The sequence below is a fragment of the Hirundo rustica genome, chromosome 3 (assembly GCF_015227805.2).
Source record: "Hirundo rustica isolate bHirRus1 chromosome 3, bHirRus1.pri.v3, whole genome shotgun sequence".
NCBI lineage: Eukaryota > Metazoa > Chordata > Aves > Passeriformes > Hirundinidae > Hirundo > Hirundo rustica.
In genome coordinates this window covers 24,384,098-24,398,097 of record NC_053452.1, presented here as the reverse complement: position 1 = coordinate 24,398,097, position 14,000 = coordinate 24,384,098, and the positions used below count along the sequence as shown (strand labels likewise).

Here is a 14,000-nt window from a genome sequence, read left to right as displayed (position 1 = left end):
TTCCTACCCTTCTCAGGTGTTTCCCTCTGGGTGTATTTATACACATTGATTGTATTCCTTTTCAACTGTCCTTTTGCTAGAACAAACCAACAGTCTTTATGTACAACTAATAAATGTCAGCCAGGAGTTATTTGACAGGAAAAGGTAAGTGCTGTTTGAATTTGGAGATATCCAGTTGCTCAAGAATATTAGTAATTATAAGATCCATGATGAGGCACATTGTACATTCAGAATTAAATTTGCCTTGTTCAGTTGCAGAGAGTTTTGTTGCTGAGAAGTGTTTATATGTGACTGCTTTTTTATCAAGAGATTTCTTGGACACATGACAGTTGTCCTATTTTTTCAACTGCATCTCATTATATGGGTTTTTTATATTAAATATACCTTCTGTAACTGAAACTTCCTAATCCATTGAAATATCTGTGCTAATCTCTTCTGCAGAAATGTATTTTATTTCCTTCTGTCTGTGCCTGCTATTATATTAATGTATCTTATTAGCCAATCGTATGCCTTCTGATTGTGTAAGAACAGTTTGCATCCTGTGAAGTTCGGTATTTTTTCAGTGATACCTTAAACCTGTACACAAGGGAATCTGGCTAAAGGTAGATCTACAAGTCCAGTGCCTTTCAAACACAGTGACATGCTGACATGAGTGGGGCCTGCAAGTCTCTGGTTATTGTTAAAAAGTGAACAAGTGCATGCTGTGGTGAGGACATGATACTAGTATGTTCCTTAAATAGGTTTCAAAGCTACATGTGGTTTCAAATTTACAAATATATTCACAAAATATCATTTTCACCCAAGATTTCACCCTGTTTCTCTCCTTCCCACATTGTGTATGATGTCTTGCACTAGCAGCTATTATCCCTAGTGCCCTTGTCATTTGTCTTTAACAGCCCTGTGTTGCTGCAGTTTTCCCACGTAGCAGGGAACTCCTCCTCAGCCCCCTTATTTATCACACGTTTTCTCCCAAGTTCAGCGCATGTTTGAATGAGGAGGAAGCGGTGAAACCAATACGAGTTGGGTAGAATGCAGTTGTCACTGTTATCTGTCCCTTTCAGATTTAATAGAAATTGTCCGTTGCATCAAATGTTTATTAGCAGGGGTATACATTGTGGTTTTGTCGAGTATAGTTTGTGTAGGAAGGTATTTGTTGATGCTTTCAGAGAAATTTTCATTTAGTACAGCGGAAGACAAATTTTTCTTCACCCATCTTGAAGTTTAGAAAAGCTGTTTATTCCTCCCCAGGAAATCCCTGTGGACCTGTTTTTAGTTACTCTTCATTCTCACCCAGAGAAATTTTCCTGACAGTGAAAAACAGCCTCTAGTATGGTGTGATTATAAAAACATATAAGCAGTTTCTTGAGCGAAATCTGTTTGGAAAAGATCGGAGAAACATGCGTAGTCCCCTTCACCATCCCACAGGTTGCTTTTTGGTGTAGAATAACAACAATCAACCATAGGTTTTATTTTGTGATTGATTTGGGAAGTACTGTTTGGATGACCAAAACATACCTCTTGCTGCTAAGCAAATCTAGTAATTGTTCGTTATGTATCATCAAATTACAAGGTGTTTACTGGGAAGAATTCAATTTATTTTTCTTTTTTGCTGTAGCATTCTCCATTTCTAACATCTTGAACTCCCAGTGTGATCCCCGTAACAAAGAATTGATGGTGAAGGCAGTCATAGGTGTTGAAAAGATTCTTTTCTACATCTTTATGGTAAAGATCCAGAGTGTCTGGATAATTATGTTAATTAGTTTTTTTGAGTTAAGGCATTTATGCATGCAGTGTATAAAGATGCTCGCTTTTGCACACACACACATAGGCGCTCTCTCCACTATAAGGACAATGGTTAATCACTTAGTGTACACTGGTTTATGCACTGTACTTAAAGCCTTTATTTCATCTTGCCCTTTATGTCTTCAGTATTCCTTGTAAAGTTTATCAGCTCATAAACTTTGCAGGAATAAAGGTTTTCAGAGCAGCATTTATTTTTTGGAAATTCTTGTCCATTATAGTGTCAAGCTGTCAGGTTTTGTGTAAACAAAGCAGAAGAGTCACCACTAGTGACTTTAATTCTGTGTTCTTGTGGCATGATCTATCCAGGATTGTATTTGGAAGGCTAAATACTAAAATTCATACGTATAAACAAAGCTTTATAAAATACCAGTATGATACTTTAAGCTACTAATAAGAAAAAATGACTAAGACTTGTCTAGGGAAGAAACAGAAAGACAAAATACTTTGTTTTTAGTATTTTAACTGGAATTCTACCTAAAACAAAGACTTCCTATGTGATGATATATAAATGCTCTTGGTTAGCTTGTATAAATTGTGTCCATCAAAGTAAGGGGCAATTATGTTTAAACCCTGAGCACATTTTATCTCAGGAATAACTTACTCAATTGATCTCAGTTAGTGGTAGCAATACATGGAAAATCAGAATTGATCCTTTGATACAGTAAAAAAGAAGATTCCTGCCAATCTCTTTGAAGAACGTTATTAATTGATTGGAAGATGGTGGTAATGCTTGTGAGGCTGCAGGAGTACTTGACAGTTCTTGGCAAACAAAGCATTCTCCCTGTGTTTGGCTGTTCATGTAACATTTCATGGCAGTATCGTCAACCAGCAGCCATCGTCTTCTTGGTGTTGTGTTTGGGGGCAAAAAAATGGACTTTCAACTCCCTTGCCAATACACTGATGGAAAGCAAGTTCCTACATGAGTAGCCAGATCTATTACCATAACCCTGAATGTAGGATACTTGAGAGAATTTTTTGAAGTCAGCAAGGTAAAGAATTTCATCTAGTAGTCCAAATCATCACTTGGTCACACAGAGTAAAATAACAATTTAACAACAGGCATGCTTTGCCTTCAATTAATGAGTTGTTTCATATAAGTTACTTACTCAACTTGGTCCCTACAATTTTGGATATTTGCAAATAATGGAAGATATGTTTCAGACATGGTGTTACTATTTTGAGTGTACGATGATGCTTTTCAGTCTCTAAAGTGCCTCCAGTCAAATGGCAAGCTGTGAATGACTGTTCTAGATTAACTAAAACTAATCCTCTTGAGCAATACTCTTAGAAAAACCAGTCTGTCCATCAGTGGCAAAGGTATTGTCTAGGACTGTATGTCTCGTGTTTTGATCATCTTTAAAAAAATAAAATAGAGAAACCTTATCAATACCTAAAGCTAAAAAAGAGAGGTAACTGTGAGATTCTATCACTCTCTGTAGTCTAATATGGTCTCCCAACCTGGATTGTGATTTCTAAGAGCAGTAAGGAAAATCATCATACTGTAAATTTCCCTGAAGTGACTTTTTAGAAGTTAAAAGTTAAAATTATCAAGGTTGTCCCTCATATGAAATTTCCACTTTTGAAAACCATGAGCTGCTGCTTAAACCTTCCTCAAGGAACTCTTTCAGTGGAGGTACATTCTTTAACTTACCAATCTAAGTGAAATTTCTGGTTCCCTTAGAGATGCTGAATTTCCCAAATATTTTGTTTTCTTATAATTTTGACTCATCTTGTTTGCATATATATGTACACACGAATTTGTTACTGTCTTCCAAGAAAATTAGGAAAGGTCAAACCACAGAATTAGTTCTATTTGCAGTTTTGAGCACTCTTCAGCAAAATCATGTGCACCATTTTCCTTCGATTTATTTCCACTGAGGGAAGTCCTAATCAGAGATTTTGCACAAACAGATGGAGTCACCTAGGCTGCAAATTCATAACATATGTGGTTGTGGAACTTTTGAATTAGTTTTTTATTTATTTACTGGATGATTCTTTGTATTACTCTGGTGGGCTTTGCAGTATAACACAAATCTTCTTCATTAGCATTCTTCATTTCAGACTTGAGGATCTTCAGGTAATCACTTCTTTTGTATACACAAGCAGCCTGTATTTGGTATCAGATAAGCATTTCTGTTCATAGGGTGCCTTTAGCAAGGCATCCTTTTAGTCACAGTGTGTCAGCCTCTTGTCAGGTTTGCCCTTTTTATCATTTGACCTTGAGCTGTATCTTTCACACCTCCTGTCTTTCTGTTGGGCTTAATCAGATGTCAGCTGGCCTCTGGAGAATCCAGTTTATCTTTTCCCTTTCTTTTTTGTGTGTAGGATAGCTCTAAGAACTGAAGCAGATCCCTTCCGACTGGAAACAGCTGGTGGTCCTCTGATCATGAGATTAAACATGACCTGAGCAAATCAAAAGGGCGCCACTAGCAATTGTTAATCACAAAGAGTTTACCTGACAAATACATTCTAAATGTACAGTTAATGATACGGGTTTGTTCATTGCGAAAAATAATTGCATGTATGTTTATGAAATGAAATACTAATCCATAGATTGACTACTCATAAATTGTCCTTACTGTTTGATTGCTGAATCGCTCTCTTTTCCCAGACTGAAAGGGTGTAATCAAGAGAAAAATGAAATTATTTGCCATTGATCTCCCCAATGAGCATAGACTCAATCCAGCTGGACAGAACATTGTCATTTAAAGAAGTCTGTGGTCTTGGAAGCTGTCCCACAGTAACATCTCCATGCTCTTACATATTTGACAGGGAGTAAAGAGAGGGGGAGGTGTGAGTGGGTCTGGGTGGGAGCTGTTAGCACAGCTTCATTGGCAAAGCAGGTAAAATGTCTGCATTTTGTGTCAGATGTTCTTACCTAAATTGCTAACACAAATATCTAACAGCTTTTAGTGCTTGAATGTTTCTTTATGTACCTGTCTTATCACAGAAAACAGAAATTGATAATAAAAGCCCTTTTGCCTCTTTTCCTCCCCTGGCCCGTGGCAGTATAAAAAGCTGCTAGACTTCTGCAGTGTAAAAACCAGTACTTTTGCAAATGCTGTAAATTCAATAGTAGGTTCATTTCCAGTTGCCTCCTCCAACTGCTGCTTGGGTGTGCTCTGAAAATTTCAAGCCTGTTATGTCTGTGGAGCAACCAGGTGACCTTTTGTCATAAATATAAAATCTTTCAGAAAAGTTGAGTGGTGATCTGCCATTATTAATAATATGTAAATTTTATTTTGTTATTTTAATATGCTAAATTATAGTATCTTAAATTTGAAACCAAGCATTTATTTTATCAATAGAGTATATTCTTATTAGAAATCTCACAAAGATTTAAATTTCTTTAAACTAATTATTCTAAATTATTTTGAAATGGAAATTTGTGTATTATCATAATGTATCTTAGGAAGTTTGTTGTAGTGTCTATGGAAAATTAAAGCACTGTATGGAATTTTTAAGGTTTAAATCCTTTGAATCCAGGGAATCAGAGAATTTTAATTTGATTTCAATTTTTTCAGTGTTCCATCTGCATGAAAACAATGTGTTTTTTAGGAACCTGCATCCAGAATTTTTTCTCTCTTGAGAATAAAAATAGGGTAGAGCAGAAGCTTTTGATGAGAAATGGGAATATTATAATTTCAGATAATCTGATTTTCAACTACATTAATATTATTTAATAATCAAAACAATCCATATTTGATGTGAATACGATTGATGTTGAGTGGATTTATTTGTTAAAATTGGAATTTTTGCCTAGGAAGTCCTGGTAATATTTAAAGCATGCCATTTTACCCAAAATAAATGTTTTTTTCCCCTAAGATCAAGTTGCATAATGGAAAGATTATTAGACTATTTAGCTTCATGTTTGTGATTTAAGTTGACTTAGTAGTGCTGTAAAGTGTTAAGTACATGAATAAAAATGCACTTTATACTTAATTGGAACATGCTTCAAGGAAGCTATTAAGCAAAAACCCCCAAATAATTACCTGTCATAGATAATGATACTTTCCTAAACTTGAATCTTTGTGAGTTGCTTAAAGCTATATGTTTCAATGTTTGCAAGTTCAGGTTATAAATTTAAAGCAAAATACTGATAACTATGTGTTCTCCTAATTTTGCAGTATAGGACAGCTGGCTTTAAACGTTGACATTCCTAATTATTTTACATCCCTCTGTTTTCAGGGCTGAGTTCATCTGGTGGTTTAAGTTCTCTTTCCCAGGCATGATCTCGATATTTTTTCAACAACATTTTAGTTTTGAGACGTGCTTCGATAAAGTATCTGGTGCTGAAGGCACTAATGAAGGATGGAGAGTCCCTAGATTTGGTTTTCTCTTCTTGAGAGCTGTTCCAGAGCCCGTGTGGGGCTTGGGTGCTCTCCTGACCTCAGCAAGCTCAGAAGGGAATGGGAGCTTCAGGGTTCAGCCCTGGGGTGGTGACTGAGAGAGATGAATGCTTGATTGAGGGTTCTCCTTTGCCTGGTAGGATTCACGTTTCCTTCCCTAACCTCTCCGCTGTATTGATCTAGAAGCAGAAAAAGTAATGTGCAAAAAAAGTTCTTTAAGAGATTAGTGGTATAACATTAACATTTAAAATTGGAGAGAGACATTTTGACAAGTAACATGCTGTGAATCAGATTTTTGTTGCTGAAGGATTGTCAGCAAGGTTTCATCTTTTCTGTGTATATTTTGAAAAGCCAAAAGATTCAGATGCTCTGGTTTCGTAAGCCTACAGAGACCTGATTTTAACCTGTGCATTGAGGAAAATTAACTTTTAACTGCCTTCAGAGCATGGCCACATTATTCCCTGTCATTAACTCTAGTTGGCTTAAGAGCAGAATTTATAAGCAGAACTTCAGGATATAGAAAAATAACAGTAGGAGATGAATATGTAAGTAACAAATACTGTGTTTCCATGGAATTGTGGGGAAGGAAGACAAATAAACACATTTTACATATATTACCATGGATGCAAATAGACGATTCTGTATGTGGTAAGAGGGAAGAGAAAAACATTATTGAAAACGCTTCTCAGGGGTTGAAGTCTGATGTCATGCATTCTATGCGTTCGTGTCCATTGGTAGGAGGGGAAAAAAGAGTGTTCTCTTTTTGATTGCCAGCTTTGGTACAGAGGGAACATACAAAATACAAAGCCTGCTTAATGGGAATGTTTTTATTATATCTTTATTAAGAAGTAATGTCTCTTCCCCAGATAATGTATGCACAGAAGTCATCAAGGACAATAGTTTGGAGAATTAGTAATTAAGTTTTTGTAGGATATGACACAGACTACTTTTACAATCCAGTGGAAAGCAGCAATTCTTGTAAGTGTTGATCAAATAAAATCAGACTAACTTTATTACAAAGTACTATCCTGTGGTGTATATGGGAAGGTATATAGGTCCTTTGCACAGAGCTTTATGTTGGACAAGTCAAAAGTTGAACATTTTTTATTTACTGCAGTAAGTCAGATATATGAACCAAATATTTGGAATAGACTTCACTTTTTTTTTTCTTTTTTTTTTACTTCCCCCCCCCCCCCCAGTGTTTATTGTTAATAATGTATTTATGGCTTAATTGACAAAAAAGATTCAGGATTTAATATTAATATCCTAGCCTACCTCAAGAGACAGTTTCTTGCACTGTGGGCAGACCAGTAACACTTTGACAGTTCATCTAAGTTCTTAAAAATCCACATACAAGGTTTTGTGACAGCTCTCACCAGGCCTCTAGCTTCTCTTCTGGTGCTTCAGTGACCTTGAAGAGCCTTAGTCCTTTTCCTTGCTTGTTTAATTACACTGTGTTTATAGAGGATGAGAGGGAAGGGTTATGAAAATAAACTTGCATAGACATTATTTCAAACAAATAGTAACTTTTGGTCTGAATCTTAAGTTTCCCACAGGGAAGCAACAATATCAAAGTGGGCTAGGGATAGCTTTACAGACAGATTGAATGCAGACCTGCATGGAGATGAAGAGCATCTGGTTGCACCATAATGTCATTGGAGCTCCATCTATATTCACATTGTACCAATGAGTAACTTCAGTGTTAATATTTTACACTTTGGCACTTGATTTTGACGGTTATATTTTAAGCAGGTAAAAGCGTAACTTCTTTTCTGGCTTTTTTCTTGATGAGTTTGTTAGTGCTCTTCTAGAATTCTGACTTGTGTAAACAGAGAAAAACCTTCTAAACAGAAACTTTAATACAGCTGTTATTTCCAGTTCTAGTGCAGCATATCACTTAGCACAAAGTCAGGTTACTTATCCACAGATTTTGGTATCATGGAATATGTTCCTTAAAACAATGAATGGATTTCCACAATGTGAACAATAAATTCAGTGCTGGAGAAAACAATTCTGAGAAGACATCTAATAATACTCAATATCTCTGCTTCTAACTTTGCCCTGCAATGGAAGGTCTTTCTTTAGTTGTTGATCTGAGCCCAGATGATCTCAGCTGTCTCTTACAATCCCTGATTCTGGTTTCTTCCTCATAAAATTTTTGTTTTCTTGTAAAAGAAAACAGACAAAATGCAACCTTGCTCTCCCCCTTTCCTCAGGTCTTTTACATACTTGTCCCTAAATCCTCTGTTTTCTTCCTTGTTATAGCCACAGAAAGTACACTTCCATTTATGTGGTTTAATCTTTTGTTAGCCAGTAACACCATTCTGTCTTCTAATCTGCTTAATTTTCCTTCTTAACATTTTGCTTTCTCTTATATTAGGATTTTCCAGTTCATAACTAAAAAGCAGAGTATTTTTTTTTAATTCATTTGGATCAGAATGAAACAAAATTAATTGAAGTTGAGGTTCTTTTAGAGTGAAAGGGAAAACAAAGTACTATTTTTATTTTTTCTTCAGTGAATTTGATTGCTTTATTTTAACGTCTTGTCTATAGATGTCCCCACAGTTTTGTAGGAAGGAGATCCATAAGTTTATTATGAAATAAGGATTAGACAACATCGATTTGTTTTTCTCAATCTGCAAAAATAGATTCTCTCTCCACATTTTCATCTAGCTTACATCTCCCAGTTCTTTCTGTGCGACTCTCCTAAGGTACAGTCATTTAGTTGCATTTCCATCCACTTAGAGTTCTAAAGCATCACCTTGGTCTTCTCAACCCACCATTAGTCTGGTGAAATCCTTTTGCCTGGCCTTGAGAAAGGCAGTCTTGTCCTTCTCCTATCCACTTGGGATTCTGCTGTAAAGGAATGGTATTTCTAGCCCATGCTTTTGTAACGTTGTAGTACCACACATTGAATTTTTTGGTTGTTTTCCTCATTTTCTGTTATACCACACAGAAGCTACTTCTCTTTCCTGGTACTTCAGGAGTAATTTACACTCAGTAGTCACTCATTTGCTATTCACTATTTTTAGCAGGCTGAACCTTACTCTGACATCCATTGCAGTGAGTCTGACTCTGTCATAAACTGGTTTCTCAGTTCCCCTTAGTAAACTGTACTAATAAATCCCAATTAGGAAAAGATACTATCATCGCCTTTTCTCATCATGTCAAAGCCCTTTGAGGATTTGGGGACAGTGTTACAAAGCTGCCTGCTTTGTGTTACATTGGTTTTTTGTGGGCTTGAAGCATGATCTCAATCAAATTTGAGACCTAAGCTTTGAACAGTATCAGGTGGACTGTGCTAAAGATTCCTGGCTCAAGAAAACAATAAGGTGAATAAGCACCATGGGGATAATGTGTTACAATTTTAAAAGACCAGAAAGCTTAAGTAATAGCTGCAGTTGTGTCAGGCTGAGGTTTTCAAGTGTGCAGTGTGTACCACAACTGCTGAATCAAGTCATCTTTATTTTAAACTTTCCATTTTGTTCCTTCTGTTGAAGTTAGGAATCAAAAGTTTCCTGTTCTATGAATGACAAGAATCAGAGAATGAATGTATACTTGTAATTAATTTTCAGCAATTAACAATTTGCAAGCAGTTTGAAATTTATTCTTGGCATTGAATAAAGAGCTTTTGGAGAAGTAACTGAAGATTTAAAATTCTGAATTTGCAGTTTGGGAGAGGGAAGTCAGAGAAATTTGTTGAGGTCCTTCTTCAGTAGTAAGAATACATTTGCTAACAACAGTGAATGTTTATTAATGAGGAACTGGATTCCTACTTGAAACTTCTGTTTTTGGGAAATGTTCTGTTGAAAAGGATTAGTTAAAATGTCAATAAAAGGGATATTATTGTAGGTATCATGTCTTCTATAATTTGAGATTCTATAATGCATGTGGGCTTTATATGTCGGCAAGAAGTTACTTGCTTATAAAGTTAACATTTATCTTGATGAGGATTTGTGCTATTTAGGTTTTAGGTCTGATCTTGTGCCCATGTCAGCTGTTGCTGGAAATGATAGAGACATTTGGAATCTGTAAGAATCAGCTTCACAATATCATCATGACTCCTTGGAAAAGTGATGCCAGGTTCCCAAATGAGTCAAGCCATATTTGAAAAATCTGGGGACCCAATTTATATTTTTTTCTGAGAGAATCATAAAGGGATGCACTGATAATTCAAAAGTCTCTCCTCAGCTACCAAGTACATTGCCATTCAATTAGGCTACTTGCTATCCAGTTTTTTGTTTTCTCTGGTTCCACTCTTGTGTGCCAGTGCAAATGAAAATAGGAACAAATGTGGTATGATTAGCATAGCAGCATGAAGAAAGTGTATTTTTTTCCTTTTTTTTTAAGGCAAATAATGTGGAGTTAAAATGATAAAAATTAGTATCAGGAACTCCCATTAAAGATGTGATGTAGTGGGAATGTATGAAAGATATAAATTTTTTGGAAGCATTCAGGGTGGAAATTAAAGCATTGCTTCCTGAGCTTTGGATGGCATTCTTCCTTTCCCACCCAAGGCAAAGGGACTATTGCAGTTCTGTGTCCCTGGATCAGTTAAATTCCTTGTAAGCTAATTTATACTAGACAGAGAGCATTTTTCTAACTGCATGTGTTCTGTTATTTTGCTGTTCATAAATTCTTAGTCTAGAGACTACCCTTTATAAAGGATGAATAAGAATTTTCTGCATTTTATTATCTTCAAGGTTCCACTAGTGTTTTACATTTCCCGGAAAGTAAAAGATCCAAGATTTAACGTTTTCCGGGATGCTGACAAATTATGTCACAGGTCTTACCTTAGAAATTGAAGTAAATAGGGACTATAAAGGCTGTTCTTCATCTACTGCTGTTATTTCTCCTTAATCGTGAAGCAGTGGAAGCACCTAAGAATTGTTTTAATTTCAGACCACTTTATTGTTACCTCTAACATGTGCACATTAAGTGTATGTTAAGAATGCTCATTGCTTATTGGGTGATTGAATGGAACTTGTTATTGTCACTAAGTTGCTTTCAGAATTTTCTGTGCATTATTCTAAAAATCTACTTCCCAGTAACATTGTTCCATAAGACACACAGAACTTTTTACGTGTTTTATAGGGTTGTGACTCTCAAATGAGCATGTCAGAAGTGTCCTGCAGTGAAAGTACCTCCTCTTGTCAGTCTCTGGTACATGGCTCAGCTCCAGAAATCCTCATTGGCCTCCTTTATAACGCTACAACTGGAAGATTATCAGCAGAAGTGATAAAAGGCAGCCACTTCAAAAACTTGGCAGCGAACAGACCACCCAGTGAGTGAAAATCTTTTTTCATCCTAATACTTCTGTACTGGTGGGGCTCTCAGTAGCAAGGACTTCAATCCTATCACTTAGTCTTACCCAATCAAAATGAAATAGAGCAATCATCAACTAATCTGTTTCATGTTTTATATTTCTAGTCAGTTGGGAAATAGCAAAAATCTAAAATTCAAAATATTAATTGTAAGTTGACAAGCCTGTTTTAATTTTTCATGATGACTGACTAATAAATTACCTTTATCATAATGATTAATTGCTAAATTACTAATGCCTCACATCACAGGCCAAAAATAAAAAAGGCAGTGTTTAAAGAGAAAGCACATGCCAGTTAATATTAATATAAACATTCTGAATAGTTATTACTGTTCCTAGAGGGGTTGATACTGCAGTCTTTAATTGCTTATGTGCCTGTATATATGTGGTAATATATGTAATTTGGGAATGTCAGTAAAGACAAGGAGCAACCACTTGAGTGCTTTGGCATATTTATTGTACAGGAGGAATGTTCACCATCGGAAAGGACTTGAATTGTGTCTTCAAGCATTTGTTCAAAAATACATGTCTGAAATATCTGTGAACTTTCTATACTTCTTAAGTGGAGCCAGATGGAATGTCACAGGGAGCGAATGTTATTACTGTCTCTAGCTCTTTGACATAGCTTGAGAAAGTTCAGTAACAAACTTCTTAAAAGATATTTATTGTTTTTTAAGATGGTGTGTCTGATTTACGTAAGTGTTAATAAGAAATACCTACCTGTTCCTTTTGATTTTGTCTGGAGGTTTAGGTTTTAGCTACTCTTTCTGGTTTTTAAGCCCCAGATTAGTATGGCACTAGCAGATTATCTGCTACTGGATTATGTATTAGGCTGCCAACATGTTGTAAGTGGTTTGCACATCTCACTTTGCCTTCAGAGTTTAGGAAGTAAGCCAGACTTGATACTGATGCTCTCTCCTCTTTCTCGTTTTCTTGACTCATGTTTATTCTCTTCATAATTGGCTCATAATATATTCTCTTCATAATTGGCTCTTTGCTTTCTCTGTACTTTTCACACTGGCCTAGCCAGACTTTGTTAACATGGCCAGAGAAGGAAGGCGATAGATGACTCTCTAATATTTTGATATCATTGGGTAGCTGCCCCAGAGTCACCTATTTGGAGACAAAGTATGGAAAGAGATGGGGAAAGCCAAAGAGGTCCAAGGACACTGGGGTGGGGGAAGAAAGGAAAGGGAGAGAAGAGACCATGTGTTCCCTTAAAACAAAACCAGATGCTTATCTTTCTGGAATCTCAGAGATGGCCACTTTTTATTTAATATTTAGAATATGCAAGTTAGGAGGAGTTCAGTACTTGTTTTGAAAACGGAGATGTTGAGTCCCTAGTATGTTAATTCCCAAAATGTGCTCAGTGGGCACATGCTGTACAGCTACCAGTTGTGCATGTCACTGGGGTCAAAAATCTGTTTCAGATTGTAAGAAAGGAGCATTCGACATGGCACATAGCCCTGCAAAACCACGTTCTGTCTAACCTTTTTGGAGGGAAGAGCTTCCGTGCTGCCTTTGGTCCCTGTGAAGGATTGGGGGAAGATTTGATATTCATAATAACAATAGTCCGGTTCTACTTAGACAGATGTGAGTTTGGAGTTCTGTCGTTTCTAGAGAAACGGAAATGAATGAACATATTGGTTTTGGTAAAAACATGCCCAGAATATTGTGAAATCCAGATTTCCCCTTTGGGCTGCTTTGTGCCATCCCCCTCCCCTCCCCCCAGCAGTGGTGGCACCTTTTAAGCTCCTGGACCCAGGTCCATGCCACTGCCATCCCCTAACTCCCTGTTGAATGCATCATGGACATCTGCCAGCCTCAATCTGTGCCATCATTTCCACAAAATGAAAACTAAGGCCCAAAGGGATGATGATGATGATGATGGTGATGAAGAAGAAATGTCCTGGTAACATTTGTTGTTTGTGTTATCAGTGGTCCAAAATCGTGAGAAGTGCTGCAAAGTGTATGAGCAGTTCAGTTTTCATTCATGTATTGAGGAACTGTGATAGCAATGGAAGCAATTACTGCACCCCACATTTCCATAGTCTAGGGCTTGTAAACTTATGAATTTTTGTGAACACTAATTTCTACTTCTTGCTAGTACGTGCTCCTCTGCTGCATGTTTATATGTTACTTAGTGACTCATTTTAACAATTGAGTGCCAGCAAATACGCCAAATCCTGCAGGCAGTAGCAGTGGATGCATCTTCTTTGTTTCTCTGTGTGACAGTTAATATTTTGTCTGAGAAAAGGATGCTTATCTGTTTTCCTTAAAGCTTAGTTGAAACAGGGTATGAGCTTTTGCATATTAAATCAATGTGTGAGTATGCATGCACACACACATTAAATCCATAAATATGTGGGTTTTAATAAGCAATATCTTTACATCCTAAATAGAAACCCATTGCTGAATTTAAGATATAAGTGTCCCTCAGCTCTTTTTAGAGATTACATCAGAGTCATTCTTGTGTCCGAGTTCATCACTACTCAAGTACTGAAGTATTACAATCAAATATCAAT

At 36.5% G+C, this 14,000-nt stretch overlaps 1 protein-coding gene across 7 annotated transcripts in view; it reads left to right on the top strand.

Moving 5' to 3' along the window:
- The window catches only part of SYT14 (synaptotagmin 14), an 87,831-nt gene that overhangs the window by 62,576 nt on the left and 11,255 nt on the right, over positions 1 to 14,000 (top strand). For 6 of the 7 annotated variants that reach the window (XM_040058946.2, XM_040058945.2, XM_040058944.2 and 3 more), the window contains one exon: positions 11,247 to 11,436. In XM_040058946.2, the coding sequence (XP_039914880.1) occupies positions 11,247 to 11,436 (190 nt within the window). Of the gene's footprint in view, positions 1 to 7,018; positions 7,084 to 11,246; positions 11,437 to 14,000 lie in introns of those variants that run through there. The other variant, XM_058419814.1, reaches the window with a different exon arrangement.